We start from the raw sequence: 15,486 nt of genomic DNA on the forward strand, positions 1-15,486 counted from the left end.
ATTCTTGACATGGTTGATATGAAATATTTATTTAAAAGGGTGTTTTCACGCTAGAATATTTTTTAGTCCCTGTACTGGTACCTGAAGCTTAAGACTGATCATCTTACCTTCATGTAACAAAAATGATTAAGATACGCTGCGATTCGAGTACCTTATGCACCATTAGCTGCGGAAATGGAGTGATGATGGTGATGATATATATATTTATTTGTTTTTATCTATTTCGACGAATCAAATCTGTTCAAATCATTTCTCTTGTTGAACAGTTTGAGTATATAGGAAAGGATTGCCTTAAGGCAATAAACCCGGCTGTATATCTTCATTTGTTGCAGCAGAGATTATAAGCGATTTTGCATGCATAAAAAATGTTAAAACATGGTAAATAAATATTTCTAAATTACGTAATTTCTTAGAATAACATACAAATTATTACATTGCATTTGGCATTTTTAAAGAACGACATGATCATTACCTTTTCCTCCCTTAAAAATAATATTTACTGACATCTTGAAGTTTACATAGGTAAGAAAAATTACCTCGTTATCTTGTTCTATTCACATATCTACTTAATGGAAGACTGACTTCGTTGATTTTTGTGAATACGATCAATTATTACGCTTCACTTGTTTTAAATGGTAGATTCTTCTGGAATCTTCCTTATTACGTCATGGGTGGAACATGACAATATAAGACAAGATATTACACGCTAAATAAACAAATATATTTAAACATAAAAAAATGTACAGTAAATATATAATAGGTTGATGGAAAAGTTTTTACTTATTTTTTAAAAGAAATACCTAATTATTTATTTTTTCAAAAATTTCTATTACATCAATCAATTATATAAATGCAATGAGAAGGTTCGATGGTTTTGTTAATAGACTATCAAACTAAGCCAAAAGAAATTAAATATTTTTATATATCGTACTATCCGCGCCATTGGCGTTTTATCGAAAAATCGACCCTCCGAGCCCTAAATAATTAGGATTTCAAACACTCTTTTTTTTATTTTCGGAGCGATTGAAAAGTCGGAAATAAAGAAGATTTTGTCACGTGCACAGTAAGTAGGTACATAAAGGAATACAATTACTAATTAGTAAAAAAAGGTTAACTCATCTTCACAGAAAATCAACTTTCGAACTTTTCGGTTTCGTAGTTCGTTCGTTCGTTTTTATTACTATCTATCCATTATCTTGCCGGCGGCTTATTTCGGGGCTGTTATAACAAAAGGACATCAGCATAAACAAAAGAAGAAAAAAAAGCAAAATATTGACATTTTGAATGCGTGTCACCATTATGCACAACGACAAGACCTGCATTTAATAAAAGTATCCTTTTCTTCTTCTTCACGTGTCATGTCGGGTCCCCCCGACGTTGACGATCACTTGGGAGAAAGCTTCTCTATCCTGAGAAGTGCGAAACAGCTCCTCCGCAGTTCTAATCCTGGTCCATGCTCGGATGTTTCGAAGCCAGGAAAGCTGCTTTCTTCTGACCCCTCTACGTCCCTCGATCTTCCCCTTCGTGACAAGCTGAAGTATGGCATATTTATCATTTTATCATTTTACTAAATGTTATTCAATGTTTGTACATAACCACTAACCGACTTTTCTATGTCTAACAGTTTCGAGACGTATCTATCTCTTCGTCCGGACACCAATTAAACCAACATGCAAAACCCGGAGGGGATGAAGAGAGGGGCGTGAGTTTAATTGGTATAGATAGGGTGATCATTACAATGGAGCATAGTATAACGGGCTATATTGAAAGGTTGTTTGATTATTGATCAAAGAAACATTATTTTTTAAAGCTTTCCTAATGTGAAATATTACTTTTTTTTAATCCTTTATTATAAGTATGTAAAATCTTACTCTAAGCAAATCCTGTATCTTTATTAAAGTCATGATTTAAATTGATTACGTGATTTGCGAATTTGGAGTAATTGTTATTGTGAAGACACCTCATATTTTCTTTAACACGAATATCCTAATTTCTCAATGTTCTTCCGACGTCAACTGAAGGGCGAAAATTGCATTTTAATTGGTCAACACGTAAATTATTTAATAAACTATTTTTTTTTATAAATAAGCAATAATTAATTCATGAACGATACGGGATTTTGAGTCTATAAAAATAATGGAAACATTGTATATCGCCCTAGTGCGTAGTTAACTCGAGTATAACTCAGTTATATGGTCACCGTATTACAGGGTTCATGTTAAGGACTTCGAAAGAGTTCAGCATAAATTTTTGCGTTTTATCAATTTTAAATTAAGTATGCCGATTGAATACATAAATTACACATACTTAAACGATTATTTAAACATCCAAACATTAGAAAACAGACGAAAATCAAATTACTTGCTTTTTTTGTTTAAAATAATAACATCAATGTTCGATTGTTGTGAACTCATCAATTTGATTAATGTGCGAGTGCCTGGTCGAGTTACCCGATGTAATACTCTGTTCTACTGCGGTCCATCATCGACCAATTACAGCGCGAATTCACCATCAATGCGGATGCATGTACTCGCGAACTAATATGCTAACATTATCGATGTCTTTAACGTGAGTCTTGTAAATTTTAAATATCAATGTATATGTTCCATATCAAATAGAACTTAATATTCTGTTCATATTGTATTTTATAACATAATGTATCTGGCTGCTTTAAACATTTAACTGCATTTCTTTGGCTTTTTTTTTAAAACCAACTTAACTCCTAAACACAGTTCTATATTTTATCACTTTGTACTGTATTTTTTTAAATTTATGTTGTTTATTTACTAATCTTCTTTTTTTATACCAACTTTACTTCTAAACACTGTTCTATCTTTTGTTGCTTTATATTGTATTTTTTTAATTTAATGTTGTTTATATACTCATATTTTATATAAATTTCATGTATGTAAAAGCCTTATGGGCGTGAAAAATTAATAAAATAAAAATATGGTCATTTGTACAAAGAGCAGGTTTAATATTATTTGGTAAAAAACTGGATACGTTTGTGGATATAGTATTTACGTAAACTCCATTTATTATCATTATTATAATTACTGTTAATAGGATTTAAAAATTGTTCTATTTTTTATTTTATTTAAAAGAGAACTTATTCAATCAATTGTACGAGTATATTCGTTATTAAAAGCTTTTTTTTTATTAAATTTAATTCATTTTCTAAATTAAGTTTAGAAAGATGAACATTTATTAAACGATGCAACATTGAATGCAATGCGAAATGTTTTTGAGGAATAGGGTGGATGGATGAATTTTCATCGACGATATCCGTGTAAATTTGTTTTTGGAAAATATTAGATTATATTTTATTATTGATGTTCATTAATTTCAAATATAGGTTTTTTTTATCTTCTATGGTGAATTAAATTTTGTCATCAAAAGTTTTTATAAAATTAAGAAATGAAGTTAATTGACATTCTGTTCCAGTCCAACTACAAAAAACTCAGAAACATAAGAAGATAATTTTAATTGAAATATTATTAGAGTTTAATATTTTATTATGAATGTTATCTAAAAATATATCTAATAATCTAACGGTACGTGGTTATATACAAATATTTAATAACATATAGTAAAATGTTTGACCACAAAGTTAATGCTTTGAATATTAATAATAAAAGTATATTATTAAGAAGTTTAAAATTTGAAAAATTGTTTTCAGGCGTTGCCTAGTATGTGAAATAATTCAGTCAGATGAATCTCTTCACAACAATAAAGGTTTCAGCTCTTTAACTTCACTTAAATCAACAAATGGAAGAATTGAAGAAATATGGATGTTCAAACATATGCAAAATTGTGAATGTTACACAGAGTGTACAGTGGCCACTTAAACCAGCCAATGACAGATCATAAGCCCTGTAAATGCCTTGACTTCCATATTCCCTTATTTAAGGTACTCTCCATCCCTGTTGTAATTTGTTATAAGTTTTAATGATTTTTAAGATTCGTTAAGATTTTTTTAGAGCTGTGGGTGTTTTCTGCAAATTGAAATATGCCGTTTTTGTGATGGACACCATTTTCAGAAGGCGATTAAAACAATTTTTTGTACGAAAGCGGTCTGGCTGTTTTTAGCAGAAATAGAATTGACCTTACTGGACCCGATAACATCAATATCTCATTTTTTCAAAATTGTGGACTGGCTGCTTTCTGCATAACTACGTTCAATGATACCTACAAAACGAAACACAGATCACAATAGCCTAACTAAAATAACATAACAGAAAAACCTGCTTAAAACAGCAACAAGGTAAGAGCGAAGTCGGCTAGCAACAAGCAGCCATCGTGCTCCAGAGAGAGGTAAAAGAAAAGATGTGCAGCTTTAGCATACATTCGAGCAGTCCCAATAGGGAAATATCACATACTACGAATACCCATGAAAATATATTAAATGGATTTAGAATAATTAATTGTTGTTTCAAAATTAATATGGATATTGTGGAGAAATGTTTTCATACATAAATGTAAAAAGAAATTTAATAGAAATTCGTCGCTAGAAAAACGCGACGTGTTTGACCTTGGCAGTTGTAGCTTCAAGATTCGTGATAATGTTCTTAACGAATTTCAATGGCCGGGAAAAAAATAAAGGTGAATCGTGACGTATTAGGGGCGTGGCCAGTGGAATGACCGTTTTTGCGGGAATTCAAAATTACACATTTTAAAATATTTTTTATGCTTCTAATAATTAGCGAAAAAAATATTTTTACTGGACAGTATTTCATAGACCTTTATTACTTTAAAAATCTAAATAAAAATAAACATGATTTTTCCCTATTGCATTTTTGACCTAGCGCGGCGAGAAGATTTTTGGCTTTGGACTTTGGATTCTTAGTGTTGCATGCACTAACACTGAGATAGTAAAATTCTACCATCATTTTTAGTATTGTATGATATTTCCATCGTAATATTGTTTAATTAGTATGTAAATTACGTGCTAGCAACACGCTTAGAATCGTACTGGTGGTCTCTAAATTTTTATTCTAACATCTTGAGTCTCGATATTGAAAATATCTCAAGACTATCGAAATTTCGAGTCTTTAGTTTCGAATGGTAGCCCTTATCATTACACAATTGAGTTCTATTCATTTTTTCAACAAATCTATTAAGATTTGTTGAAAATAGATACAAATGTTGTAGATTGACAAGTTTTTTACTGCACGAAATGAACACTATAATTATTTTTATATAAAAGCATACTTTATTTCATCGTTGTATGTTTTATCCTATGTCACACTAGACGTCACAAACACGAGATATCTAATGCAGGAATCAGTTCTCATAAAGATCAAGGTTTTCCTAAACAAACTTTGTTGTTTTATGTTTGTACAAGAAAGCGTATCTGGTAACAGCTTTCTTCTTCCGAACAACACATTTATTATATGCATGACATTCCCACAACTGATATAACATGTCACGGAAGACCGCAAACAATGAGGTAGTTTACCTTTTTGCTCCGGTCTTTGTGTACACACAAGTTCAAAATACAATAAAACGTTTACTTTCTAATATAAAGCCTTCTAAGGGCGTTGAAAATATAGAAATAACTATGAACATTTAAGTTTATTGCAACATAGAGGATAATCCACATTTTTGAGAAGGGAACATAGAATTTTTTACTTTTTTTACTTTTAGTGCGGCAGAACAGCGATTATTCTTCATATAAATATTAGGAATAAACGCTGTTGAAAATAAATCTTTAAAAAAGCGAATTTTGTTTTTTTTATTTTATTTATTTGTTTTAACGCTTCGTAGGCATTTACATGTTTAACATACATATTTAAATTGGGTTGATGCAAAAGTTATGACCGTTTTTTATGATCCTGGGTAAAAAAAAAATTTCTTCAGAAATGATGCATTGTATCTTTTAAATGATTCCATTGTATAAAAGATGCTTTCTCTCTGGAAGAATCTCACCAATATAATAAAAAAATCCAGCTCGTTAATTAAATGCCATATTTTGATGAATCTAAGAAATGTAAATTGTAAAATTGTCAGAAAATGCTGAATGTTATACAGTATATAAAGCGGTCACTTAAATCAATCAATAACAGGTCATAAGTCCTTTAAATGCCTATATCTCTGCATTTCCGATTGTCACTTCCTTTAATCTGATAAAATGCAATACTTGTCAACATACAATATTGTTGATTAAAAATTAATGGCTTAAACTTTGATGTATTTTAAACTGTGTCTAAAATTGAATACCATTTATTTGTGCTAAAACACTACAATAATGTATAACCGCACATTTAAAACTGCTCTAGAAATAAAAGCTCTTTCCCGCAGCCTTGAGCAAAACGTGTAAAGGGACCTCAACTTACGTCGGGCGTCTCAACGTAAGACGGGATACGGGCGGGATATCAGCGTCGGCGTCTTACTTTTCGAGATACTTTTCACAATAAGGTGCTGAATAGGAACATTAAAACAACAAAAGCTGATGAACATTTTCCCTAAATTTTTATTGCAACCGGTGTTCACTTTGTAATAATATTAAATATTTTTTCAATTAGAGTCGAAAGGTTTGTTTGTTTGGATTTCGTGATGTTCACATTCAGGTAAAACTCTGATAAGGGAAATCAGGGGGAAGAGTGGAGATAAATCCACCTCATAGAGGTATTAAAGTTTAAAAAAAACATTTTTCGTAGACTGATACCTGAAGCTTAAGACTTTACATTTATGTAACATATTATGATCTATGATCGAGATACGTTGCAATTAGTTTACAAATGCATTGCCCTATGTACTATCATTTACTTTAACAAGAAGATAACATGGGTTTAAACTAATTTTGACTCATAATATTATCAGTATTTTATTTTATCTTTATTTTTAAGGAATATTAAATTTAATATCTCTAATAACATAGATTTTCACACAGTACGCAATCAAATTCATGTTCAACATCTTATTATAGTGGTTTATTTTTAACTAGCATAAAATTTTGTAGACTAATGATATTTCATGGACTGTATAAAAAATAAGTTTACTATAAAATCATTCTACTTTGTAAAATAATAACACTATTAACATATTTCGTTGTAGAAATATGTATATAAAACATAATACAAAAAAAAAATGAATTTAATAAAAAGTTTTGGCTCATTTCACTCAAGAATCGTTTTGTGTTCCCGTAGCTAATGTCTCAGACCTGCGGCTCAAAGGTTCATGGTTCGAATCCCACTCTACCAGAACTTGATTCTTATTTTACAAAAGTGAGTTATTTACAACTCGTTGAAAATAGCCCTCAAAATTAAATATTTGGGTAAATCATCAAAAAGCAAAAAAAAAAAATTTATATAAAAAACTTTGAAAAGCAGCATCTCCATTTTAACAAGGAAAAGGAAGAAAACAAAAATATATTTCAACCGTTAATGTGGTCAAAGATATTATTTTTAAAAACTCGTTGGACAACGTAACTTTTAACGTTTTCTTCATTAATAAAAACTTGTTTAGACATTAACATTGACTGATTTCATTTGTAAAAAATCATTGCATATTACAGTAACGACATGCTGACAATTTTTGATGGAGCGTAAATAAAAATGACATATGTCGAGTCGACGCAAATCGAGACTCTTGTATTTAAATTATGTAATATACCTCCGTCAGTTTTATACAACCCCTATGAGAAGTAGGCCTCGCGGTGTATCCCGGGGGTTTTTCCGCTTTTACATCCCCTATTTCTTAGAACCAATATGAAGAGAAACATGACATTGTACTCAATTTTTCCGCTTCTCGCTGCGACGGATACCCACAGTTTTGTGTCGGAATACATATTATAAGATTTTAAAAAGTTCTGTAATCCTTCCCAGAATCATAATCTTTATTGAATTACTCATTTTCTCAGAACTCGGTATAATATTCTTGGAGACAAATGATCAGTCTTTCGTCTACCGTTTCCCTATCAGACTGCTTTCTTATATTTATTACAATATTTATATTTTTTTCTAGGCTAAAAACAATAAAAATATGTATGCATTAAAACTCTTAACTATTCGGATTAATTCGCGACAGATTTAATAAATAATACAGTGAATTGCACAATTAAATTAAAGATAAAAACATCTCCTTTATTTTTGATTCTCAGTTAACGATTTGGATTTCTGACGACTTGAACGACTGGGATTTAGTTAAACGGAGTTCTACTGTATACGATTTTTTTAATATTTACAACAAACTTTAATGAAATATGAATCATATAGTCTTAGATTATCTACATATTCATAATATTTATGGATTCGGCAGACTTTGTAGAAGGACATTGTAAATAATTAAGTATTTATTTCATCAGTATGTTTTTTAAGATTACATTTATGTATTATTTATTTATCACCACTTTATATTTTCATCTAATGTTTCGTAATACTGCATATCTGAAACTTAAAAAAACAGTGAAAAAACAAAGTTATTATTTATTAAATTCATATTCATCTACATAATTATGTAAATACTTCAGTCAGTTTTAAATAACCCCTTTGGAAAATATGCTTCGTAGTCTGTTTTGAGGTTTTTTAGGGTTTTTTGGTTCTAAGACACATACCATGTTTCTAAGAATCAATATGTTTGAAATATATTATTTCAATACATTTATATTGTTTTGAGGTTTTTTAGGGTTTTTTGGTTCTAAGACACATACCATGTTTCTAAGAACCAATATGTTTGAAATATATTATTTCAACACATTTATATAGTAAATACTGAGATTTGCTATTTATTTTTCTCACAAATCTTTTATTATGATTTTCGTATTTTCTCAACTAGATAATGATATAATGATAGTAATGGCATTTAACATTTTGAACACAATAATATCATCGTATTTTATGTTCATTTTGATTAAAGTAATTGTTTACTTCTCGTGTGCAATCATGCGTGTTTATTATATCAAAATATTTCGTATTAAATTCAATGAAAATGTTTACGGTAGTGAATAAATAATTTAGAGTTAAGATTTGGGGTTTTTATAATCTAAACTCCGGAGTCCTACTGCGTTGTTTTGTTCAAGTATTATTGCTAGAAGTCAGCGCACCGCAAGACTACGGGAACCTTATTTATTTTTGCGAGATTAATGAATATTTTACATTGGATTAATAACATAACCGATGGAGAAAGAAAAACAAACACAGTATGGTCTAAACAGTCGCAGGAGTAGGTATACAGAGTACCTATTATAGATACATTTATATTATCTCTAAGTACTGGATAACAATACTATGTTCTTTTTCTTCAAAGGCACTACAGCCCATATCGAGTCTTGGCCTCCATCAGCGGCCTTCAACTCCTTTTGTCATCCGCCGCAACTCACCTTTTTTTGAGGAGGGTGAAAAATTGGCCACAGTATATATTTTTTAGCCCAAAGTGGATTATAGATTTATAAATTTAATGTGGCCCTAATTATCGTGTGATCTCGAGTGGCCTCCGTTCGCAACCCCAGAGAGTTATTTGCATACAATTCCATATTTCCATAATTGAGTAATTCGTATATATTTTTTTGTTTTTATATATGAATATATTTTTTTCATTTTAAATTGTATTTTTATATTCGTAAATTGTTTATAACCTCTGTATATGTTATGGCTTTAGTAAATACATAAATATTTTTGTCTCCATCGACTAGATAATGTTGTATTATATCAGAAGCAAGAAATCGTAATATGACATTAAGAAGATATGCGGTATAGGTATTAAAACATGGTTTTTCTGTCTACGCCCACGCCTAACGCACCTCAAAACTGAACTTATTTTCTTGTTTTTTGTTTTTTAGAAAGATTATCAGAATGAAATTTTCGGTATCAATATACTCGTATTTTGCGTTTTTCAAGTAGTTACCATATATTTATACCGTGCGTCCGGAGACAGCAGATAAAACCGTGCGCTTTTAAGGGTATTTGGATGGTTCTAGTTTCCAAAATAAACAATTTATCAAAAAAAAACAAAATGATTGGGGCACGCCAATGATAAATATCTGTATTGTGTAAAAATAATTTCTCAAGCGCCATCCAGGGTGAAAATACAGGAATACGTTTGTAGAAAAAAAGGCTAGACCGCGTTTTCTCTTTTTTTACGTGAGACTTGTCTAGGTGGTTTTGTCAGTTGTGTGATTAATAATTGTGTTTTATTTTCAGGACCTCATGGGGCGGTATGATCAGGAAGATTTTCTTCGTGCACATTATTTTACTTGTTCAACCAGCTCTTCTTTCTGCCATAGAAGACCTCCAATATGATGTGAGTAGAAATTCTAAATATAAAATCTTTGACTTAAAGTTAATCGATTCGCGATCCCTCTACTTCTCAACGGGTCGTAAAAGTCTCTTCTGGGTGCTCTCCATCGGCTCCTGCGGCCTGATTCGGAGTCTCAGAGTCCGCGCTATCTCAAGTTAACGCTGAAATTAACACGGCCGCGCTTTACTTCGAACGTGAATTCAAATCCGTATTCTGGGCTGGTATTCCAAACGCTCTCGTGGCCGTATTATCTCGTGTATTTACATACAAAATATTAGAGAAAAACTGTTTGTTAACACGAGCTCGTGTTAAATTATCGCGAACTTAGAATCAGACTAATCAAACGAACTTAGAATCAGACCCCCTAATCAAGACGCAAAAACCAATTCTTAGAGTTATGCTTCGGTGTCCTCCAATCCACCCATCGGAACCATTATTTCAATTGTTAAAAGTTCTTGATATCCGTCAAATCTATATCAAGAATGTATTGTCAATTTTCTGATCAGGCGACTACGGAAGGAGGTTCTAACAGAATGCCCGTACGAGGTTTTCGCGTAACCTAAACTTCTTAATACCGAAAACACGTACGATGTTTGCTCGGAGACACTTTTCATATATAGCTCCAAGAGTGTTCAACGTCTCGGATGAACATATTAAATTTTCCAAAACAACGTCTATATTTAAGATGAAGATCCATAATTGGATTTTATCGAGGGGTAGAGATCACTGTATGAGATTGCTTCGGGAATAAATATATAATATTGACGCTTTCTTCATTATTATCCATATACGTATATGTATATGTGATGCATAAATATTTGTAAATATATATTTTAACTTTGTTATTATGTTTATTAAATTATATATTTTACAATATATGTAGATGTGTTACAATTATTACTTTTTTGTATTTTTTTGTATTTATTTTTACTATTAATTAATTACCGCATTGAATTATAATATTACTATAAATTATTAATAACATATTGCCATGTATTATTTTATAACTTTTCAGCGTTTCATTTTTCGGCATATGTAAATTTTTATTATTTTTATTTTTCTATTATTATTTTGTATATTATTTTGTATATTGTTTTAATATGTTAATAAATGTTTTTGATTTTTATATTGAAGAGTCCCGACTAAACACGTAATTTTCTAATAAGTCGGGACATTAAAAAAATATACTTGTGCTCTATTATAAAATTGTGTATTTTGTGCATTAAATAAAAAAGACTTCAGGGGTGGTATTCTGAACGCAAAAGCGCGCGTATAAAACGCATTTTTAACAGACCGATATCTTCGCGCACAATTCCGTTCAGAATACCAGCCCTGTTTCTGCTCATCCTCCAGTTTCTGCTGCCTCCTTCCCTACTCCAGTCCTCTTCCACACAATCTATTCAAATCCTCTGTCTGCCTCTTAACGTGAGAAGGTTGCTCTGTACAAACTGTCACAGAATGGCCGGGGGAGAGGTGGCGACGCGCGACGGCTCCGATTTGCCCGATCGGACTTGTTTCTCCCGGTTTACTAACAAGCTAATGAACTGACATACCCTATCACCGTCAGAATCGGAAAACTTAGATTAAGGGGGACAGGCAAATAAACTATATATTTAAATTTGTAATTAGAAAAGTAATTAACCGTTCATAAAAGCAGAAAATTTGTTTTTGCAATGTGCGCATCTGAAAAGAGGCCACAATCTCTTTATAACGGATCCGGGCAATGGGTGGGGCTTTTAATGGTCTGCCTCCGGGCCGCTTCACTGTGTAAGAACTCGAGGTGCCCTTACCTCGGGCATTCATTCTACGTGTAATATGGTTTTATTCTCAACATAATTTTAGTGTTCATGATTCATTTTTATTTTGCGATTAATCCATTCCAACTTGATTCCAATTTATAATGTTCATGCGATTAATGGCTGTGTAAACTAAATTGACTCTCGCATTTAAATAACTCTTAAAATCTCTAATGCGAGTACGACTACGAAACCGGGGCGGTACTCGATGAAGAAGTTCAGTGATTTTTAAAATATTTTTTAATAGACTCATACTAAGACAAAAAAATATGTTTTTGTGTATCGTATTATCAGCGGTATGATTTTTTAAAGATTTGTAGTTTTGAAATTACTCAACCAGGGGCGTCACAAGTTTTAGTCGGTGAGTTCTTTCGATTGGTGAGTTGGCTTCCCGAAAACTGGAAATCCATCACAATATTCTTATCATTGGTTGATTCGGAAGAACTTGCGACGTAGTTCACTGTTCATTTTTATTCATGTTTTCGAGATACTTCACTGTACAATTAAATGTCCTAATTTTTACAGCGCGTAAGAAAACATTTTTCGTATCCAATTTCACGTAGCACTGAAGTTCTTCATTGCGCTATTTTCTTAATTTTAGAGGTTACTCACTGATAAGCCAGTTTTCACTTAAATAACCTTAATGGAGACACCCATCTTTCTTAATATGCAATTTACATGGTTTATTTGCTAATGGAAAGAATTTCAAAGACATTTTCCTTTATATGAAACTTTTTTAAATCCCGAAAACCATAACTAACGCAATTCAGTTTCAGAAACAACGTTTTCAAACAAAACTTCTCCAAAGTTTTTCACTGTTTTACCACTCGCTCAAAATTTCTGATTCTTCTATCATTTCCATTTCCAAATACAACATTTTCCATTCCGTTCCTAAAAATATGAAGGTAATACTCTAAATTATTACTATCGTATTGTGTACATATTTTATACCCTAACTCATACACTTACAGAACGGTGGTTTCATACTCCGGAAGCTTTGTGGCTTGCTGTAATTTAATTATAATACATAACTCTACTTGGATGTAAAAAGGGTTGGCATGTACGTAAACCACCCTTCGCTATGCAAGGAAAAGTAACATGATAATAAAAGTTATTTAGAGTGTAACTTATTTTATTATTTATGCCTATTTGTTAGGTATGTTCTGTTCTATATCATGGTTAACTCTTAAAAGGCTGTGCTAAAAAAATCCTTTGGTAACGATGCTGTAACGTCGTATTATATTACATAAAAGACGGAATATTTCGAAGCTCAGACTTTAAAAAAAAATAATAATAATAATGATTCCCACAGTCGGTAGGACATTATTGTTTTTTTATTCGAAATTAATTTATGTATAAACCTTTGCGGATAACATTTATTTAACAAAATAAGATTTCTTTTTTAAATTCACATTCTATTGTTAATGATAATATTTTAAACATCTTTTGTAAAGTTGTTAAATGTTGCACTATACAAATTTCTAAACAGGACAAGATGTAATTTATTTATTTTATTTTATTTGGGAGTTTTACAGCTATTACATAAAAAACGAGTAGAAATATATTAACAATACTGGAGCCAATTAAAATAATCCACAGTAAATCAATAATAATATTGATGTTTTTGGTTGATATTTCTTTATAAAACTCCATAGTTAATGATTATGATAAAATTATAAATAAACCTATCAATGAAACTAAACCAAGAAGTTTCATTGATAAATTTATTTATAATTTTATCATAATCATCAAATCAATAATACATTATTTTATAAAAGAAAAGAGTTTACGTAATTGTATGTGTGTGACGTTTGTATTCATGTGTGTGTGTGTGAATTTGTGTATGTATGAATGAATGAGGGAGAGGGTGCATGTGCGTGTGTGAATGAATGAGAGGGTAGGTGCGTGTGTGTGGGTGCGTAAGTATAAAAAATAATAAAACTTGTAATTATATTCAAAGGGGTATGGAAAAAGCTTGGTAAGAAGTTTTATTATTTAGGTAAGAAAAAAAAGTTTATACCTACTTTCGAAACCTCTTGTAAATATTTAAGCAAATAAATGTTATAAATTGTATTTTTTTTAAATTATGGTAAATTTCAAACCCTTATTTAGAAAAAAAAAGCATTTTAAAATTTAATTGATACACACTGATTGAATATTACGGTAGGTAACCACAAAATGCAGTGAACACGATGTAATGTCAACAATAATACAAGGTAGGTATGACAATACGCGTACGTTGATTCAAAACGAACATACAAATACATATTATATGCACCTACATATATTATGTATATATTATAAATAAGAATAACATATAAGTTTGATAGAAATGATTCGAATGATAAAAATCAGGTATCACAAACAGTTGGCCCGCAGAATGGGGATACATGATTATGTTAAAAGATCTTCTCACTATAAAATTTATATTTATTCAGGGATAGAGAGGAACGGAGAGGAGGATGCGGACTAAGACAATTTATTACCAAATATAATAAAAATAGGTATCTACAGATGATTTTATTTGTGTTAGTGTTCTCATTGTTTTGTGAGTTTGGAGTATGATGTGTGAAGGGTGGTACGTGGAATAGAGTATACGGAATGTGATATGTCACATGAATAATGGTAGTAGAAATAGTTAAGATAAAAAAAGGCTAATTGATTCATATCAACGAGACTTCGTATTGTCAGCGCCATGATTTTTTAAAGTTTTATATTTTTAAAATTACTCCGCATGTGACGTCTCAAGTTCTCTTCCCTTTTTTCTCGGTGAGTTCTGCTGATCGGTCAGTTGACTTACCGCAATTTCGAAATCTATCACAACTCTCTTCTCATTGGTCGATTCGGAAGAACTAATGACGTCATTCAAAGTAGTTCGTTTTTATTGAAATCATTTTTTTCATACATTTTCATAAAACTTCTCCGCATGCTCCCATTGCTCTAATTTTAACCGCGCTTAAGAATACATTTTATTTTTATTTATTTATTTATTTATTAGTTTATACATACAATGTTACAAAATGGCACAAAAAACACTCTGGCAAATTCTGCTAGTACTAGGAGTAGGCTCAGTATATGAAGGGTCGGCAAGCCAGAAATATTAATACGCCTAATGTTGCAATCGGTTCCTATATGGGCAAATGCCTGTTCTAAGAAACCGATTTGTTGCGGCAAATATGGTTTACGAATATTTTTCCTATAAATAAAAAACAATATTGAAGAAATAAAAAATAAAAAAAACAAAAGAGAAGAAAAAAAAAATTAAGTTTACATTAAATGTAAAAATACAATTAAATACATAAATATAAAGCATACATACTTCATACATACATATACACATACATACATATATACACACATATACATACATATATATACACACATTCATACACAATATATATGCACATGCGAAAATACAATAAATTTATATATGATTCAATGGGATAGCATAATA

General features: G+C 30.8%; 1 protein-coding gene across 1 annotated transcript in view; it reads left to right on the plus strand.

Annotated features, from left to right (window-relative positions):
* LOC148278268 (putative G protein-coupled receptor CG31760) overlaps positions 1-15,486 on the plus strand; it is a 119,764-nt gene that overhangs the window by 78,108 nt on the left and 26,170 nt on the right. Inside the window, exon 2 of the mRNA XM_088231642.1 lies at positions 10,140-10,239. Coding sequence (XP_088087768.1) covers positions 10,156-10,239 — 84 coding nt within the window. The 5' untranslated portion in view covers positions 10,140-10,155. The remainder of the gene's footprint in view (positions 1-10,139; positions 10,240-15,486) is intronic.

Source organism: Micrasema longulum, unplaced genomic scaffold (genome assembly GCF_059751315.1).
Source record: "Micrasema longulum isolate JH-2025_06_02 unplaced genomic scaffold, ASM5975131v1 h1tg000900l, whole genome shotgun sequence".
NCBI lineage: Eukaryota > Metazoa > Arthropoda > Insecta > Trichoptera > Brachycentridae > Micrasema > Micrasema longulum.